Genomic DNA, 4,839 nt, shown 5'->3' with positions numbered 1-4,839 from the left:
TTGCGCAGTCTCATCAAAATATTCGTATCTTGGTGTAGAAATATCGAAATTATGAACCGTTTGATTTCGTGGAAACTAGACTTAAAAATTTAAAATATTTCCAAAACATGGGATTTAATACCTTAAGGATAGTTTCAGATAATATTTCGAAAGCAACATAAAATTCCGACATGCTAACGATATCAAACTTGTGCGACTTCACCAAAACTCTTATATCATGATGCAGGAACGTTGAAATCATGAAACGTTTGATTTCTTGAAAACAAGACTTCAAAATATAAAACATGTATAAAATGTAGGATTTAATACCTTAAGGATAGTTTCAGATAATATTTCAAAGTCAACTTCAAATTTTGATATACCGACAGTATTGAATTGGCGCGACTTCGCCAAAACTTTTATGTTTTGGTGTGGAAGCCTCGGAATCACAAGATGTTTTTCTTGCTATCAATCGGAATTAAAGATCTCCATTCTCACCAAATATTTTGGGTTCAAGTCTCACTGAATTTGAAACGTTGTGCCAAGTAACCTTCCATCTTATACTTGTGTTCCCTTTTGATGCCTCTCTTCTCTTCTCTTTTTTTAGGGCAGAGTGCGGATATGAAGACCAACAAACTTGAAGGTCATATGAACATGAAGACATAGAAAATCCCCAGACTTCAATGCAAATACTTTGTAGCCTCCTAAAAGATTATAATCATTTTATTGAAGACATAAATTTACCATAGAGGCTTGCCCCCTTTAAATCAAATGGGATCCAAAGTTTAACAGAAGAATGGTATCTCAGCTGGATTTTCAAGTGCTGATTGAATGGATTACATTCCATCGTACTTCATTTGGACAACGATTGGGGGATTATGTATCTTTTGAACTTATGCGACTGAACTCAGAATGAAACTCTAAGCTGTTTACGTACCTCGGTGAAGAGGATCAAGTCATACCGTAGTTCAGAATGGGTGATTGTTTTTCTTATTTTTTTTAATGTCCTAACTTTTTCCTAGGCCGCCCCTTTCGAGGTTTTCAACCTAGCAGACTTTTTTTTTCTTTTTTTTTTATGTCCTAATTTTTTCCTAGGCTGTTGCCTCTTTCGAGGTTTTCAACCTAGCGGACTTTTTTTTTATGTTCTAACTTTTGCCTAGGCCGCCTCTTTCGAGGTGTTCAACCTAGCAGACTCCTTTTTTTGTGGTGGGCCGTACATAGTTTAGACTCATGTGGGCCAGGAGTGTAGGAACATGCAGTTTAGGCTCATGCATCAAGGAGCATTGCAACTTCAAGGATAATACTTCTTTAAAAATTTGCCATTGATGGGGCCGATTCTCATGTCATCTGCATCGACCAACTTGTAAGCCCCACTTGAATAAGCTTCTTGCACGACATATGGCCCATCCCATTTTGAAGTGAACTTCCCTATAGGTTTATGAGAAGTAATAATGGGTCTTCTTATGGCAAGGACTTGATCTCCTACTTGAAAGGATCTCGGGCAAACTCTTTTATTGAAGGCGCGAGACAATCGAGCTTGATAACATTCAAGACTCTGTTGAGATTCCAACCTCTTCTCATCAAGAGCCTCCAACTCTGCTAATTGAAGTCGAGCATTTTTTTCATCAGTGATCCCTTCTTAAATAGCCAGTCGTAATGAAGGTATTTGACGCTCGAGTGGCAAGATAGCTTCGACTCCATAAACAAGCGAATAAGGAGTCGCTTGTGTTGGCGTGCGGTGAGTCGTCATATATGCCCATAGAGCTTCTTCCATACGGTCATTCCAATCTCGTTTGGATTTGGAGATGACTTTCTTTAACAAGTTGCATAGAGTTTTGTTGAATGCCTCAACTAGACCATTGGCGACAACATTGTACATTGAAGAGTTACGTTGCTTGAAGCCAAAGAGATCACAAATCTTGTTCATCAACATATTATCAAATGGCTTTCCATTATCCGTTATTATGTAACGAGGAATGCCAAAGTGATAGATTATGTTTACTCAGATGAAACTTATAACATTTTCCTTCTTTATCTCCTTAAGAGCAACGACTTCAACCCATTTTGAGAAATAGTCAGTTGCAGCCAAGATGTATAGGTGCCCACCAGAGGACTTTGGCAGTGGTCCAACAACATCCAATCCCCAAACGTCAAATGGCCAAGATGCCAAAGTCGGGTGCAACACTTCAGGAGGTTGATGAATAAAATTCGCATGGAATTGACAAGCCTTGCATCTTCGAGTGTAGTCTAAGCAATCTTTTACCATTGTTGGCCAATAATATCCCATCCTTTTTATATGGAAGTGGAGATTTGGTCCAGACTGGTGTGACCCACATACCCCAAAATGTGCCTCTTGAAAAGCTTGGAGTGCTTCTTCTTCCCCTAAGCATCGCAAGAGTACTCCCTCGAATGACCTTCTGTATAGAGTATCTTTGTAGTAAAGGAAGCGAGGTGCACGATGACGGATTTCAGTCCTTCTCCTCGGATTTTCTGAAAGTATCCCATAGCATAAGTAGTCGATAATAGGTTGTCGCCATTCTTCTTTCTCAACTTCAGAAACAGCGACAAGATGCTTGAGTTCATTTTCTTCACCTTCAGCCTCATTTGGCGGCGGTACTACCCATTTTTGGCAGACAGTAACTTGCGCTTGATCAGGCAGGGTTAACGATGAAGCTAGGGCAGCTAAAGCATCAACCTTCTTATTTTCTTTCCTTGGCACATGCTGAATAGTCACATCACCAAGCCACCCCATTAAATTTTTAGCGTTATCATGATATGTGCGTAGTTCAGGCTTCTTGACCTCGTAACTACCTAGAAGCTGATTGACCACTAACTGAGAGTCACCAAAGACTTGCAATTGCATTCGCTTCATTTCGATAGCCATTTCGAGCCCAAGTATTAGTGCTTGATACTTAGTAACGTTGTTACAGCAAAGTTGCGTCAACGTAAAAGAGTAGGGCAGAACTTCACCTTGAGAAGTGACAAATACTACACCAACACCAGCTCCTTCACGATGTGCAACACCATCAAAGTATATCTTCCATGGAGGCTGAACTTCAATAACCATTGCGTCCTTATCAAGTAGTTCATCAGTTAGCTCCCAATCATCAGGTATAGGGTGATCTGCCAAAAAGTCCGCTAACGCTTGTCCTTTTATAGCCTTTTGAGGGATGTACAAAATCTCGAATTATTGAAATTGGAGATACCATCTCGCTAGTCGATCACTAAGAACAGGTTTTGACATCACGAACTTGATGGCATTTGCTTTAGAGATAAGACGAACAACATGAGCTTGAAAGTAGTGCTTCAACTTTTGAATTGAGAAGACTAGTGCCAAACACAACTTTTCAATTGGCGAATAATTTAGCTCGTTTGGTGTTATCATCCTGCTCAAGTAGTAAAGAGTGTTTTCTTTCCCCTCACTATTTTCTTGGGCCAACAATGCTCCGACATACCTTTCTTGTGCTGAAATATATAGTATCAACGGCTTTCCAAGTATAGGGGCTGCTAAAATCGGAGGCTTCATCAAGTAGGATTTAATACTCTCAAAGGCATTGCTACACGCTTGGTTCCATTTGAAAGGGATACCTTTCTTCATAAGGCGACTGAATGGTTGGCACCTCCCAGCTAGGTTTGAGATGAATCTCCTAAGGTACGCTAACTTTCTTTGCAGACTTTTCAATTCGTGAATATCCTGAGGCTCAGGCATTTTCAAGATTGCATCTACTTTGGCTTGATCAATTTCAATCCCTCGATGTCGGACAATGAAACCAAGGAACTTTCCGGAAGTAACTCCAAAGGTGCATTTCAATGGATTCATCCTAAGTTGGTACCTCCGGAGCAACTCAAACACCATTATCAAGTCTTTCAAGTGGTCGCCTCTCTTTCTTGATTTTACCACCAAGTCGTCCACATAGCATTCGACATTTTTGTGTAGAAGGTAGTCAAAAATATTTTGCATAGACCTTTGATAAATAGCACCAGCGTTCTTCAAGCCAAAAGGCATTACCCTGTAGCAATAAATACCCTTGGGGGTACGGAATGCAGTAAGCTCTTTACCTTTTGGTGCCATACAAATTTGGTTATAGCCTGACGAACCATCCATAAACGGCATCACCTTGTAACCAGTAGTAGCATCGATCATCAGCTCTGGAATAGGGAGCGATAATTCATCTTTCGGACATGCATTGTTGAGATCCCTGAAGTCAACGCATACTCGAATCTGGCCATTCTTCTTCCTTACAGGGACAGTACTTGAAACCCATGTTGAGTATTTAACTTCCCGAATAAATTTAGCTTCAATGAGTTTGTTAACTTCGGTTTTGATTACGGGAACCAAGTTTGGCCTAAAGCGCCTTTGAGCTTGCTTAACAGGACGAGCGCCATTCTTGACTGCAAGGTGATGGACTGCTACTTTAGGGTCCAAGCCAAGAATTTCTTTGTAACTCCAAGCAAAGACATCCCTAAACTCCTTGAGTAACTCAATATAAGTGCTTTCTTCATCAACTTCTAGTAAAGCACTTAGGTAGGTGGGTCTTGGTTCTTCATCAGTGCCAAGGTTAACTTCTTTTAAGGCATCAATCGTTGCCTTCACCCCTTCTTCAAGTTCTGGCAGAGCATCTTTTGCATCTTCATCTTCTTAAGGGTCTCCATCGTTGAAGGATATGTGATAACATGGTGAAACATCCTCCAATTCGGCATTAGCCTCCATTGAAGATAGAACACCATTCTTGCCTTGTACAGTAATATGATACCAAGAACCCACACTTTCTTCATCTTCATCATATTCCTTAGTGTAGACGACAGTATATGGCTTTACCTTCAGTACTTCTTTACATGAAATCACAAGTTTTATTTGTC

General features: G+C 40.3%; 1 protein-coding gene across 1 annotated transcript; it reads right to left on the bottom strand.

Moving 5' to 3' along the window:
* Positions 1 to 1,981: 1,981 nt before the first annotated feature.
* Positions 1,982 to 4,614, bottom strand: LOC138902034 (uncharacterized). Its single transcript, XM_070189844.1, has 4 exons — positions 4,574 to 4,614; positions 3,878 to 4,442; positions 2,791 to 3,139; positions 1,982 to 2,469 (listed from the first exon to the last, which is right to left on the bottom strand). Exons 1-4 carry the CDS (start codon positions 4,612 to 4,614, stop codon positions 1,982 to 1,984), a joined length of 1,443 nt encoding a protein of 480 aa, XP_070045945.1.
* Positions 4,615 to 4,839: the final 225 nt, after the last annotated feature.

This window comes from Nicotiana tomentosiformis, chromosome 11, assembly GCF_000390325.3.
Source record: "Nicotiana tomentosiformis chromosome 11, ASM39032v3, whole genome shotgun sequence".
NCBI classification, from domain to species: domain Eukaryota; kingdom Viridiplantae; phylum Streptophyta; class Magnoliopsida; order Solanales; family Solanaceae; genus Nicotiana; species Nicotiana tomentosiformis.
This window is presented reverse-complemented; position numbering and strand designations above follow the sequence as displayed.

Coding starts and splice junctions, on each gene's coding strand:
- LOC138902034 (XM_070189844.1), bottom strand. CDS start 4,614: ATGAAGATGCAAAAGATGCTCTGCCAGAACTTGAAGAAGGG. Junction 4,443..4,573: donor TGCCAGAACTTGAAGAAGGG/GTGAAGGCAACG, acceptor CAAGGAGTTTAG/GGATGTCTTTGCTTGGAGTT. Junction 2,470..2,790: donor AGTGGTCAATCAGCTTCTAG/GTAGTTACGAGG, acceptor GGATACTTTCAG/AAAATCCGAGGAGAAGGACT.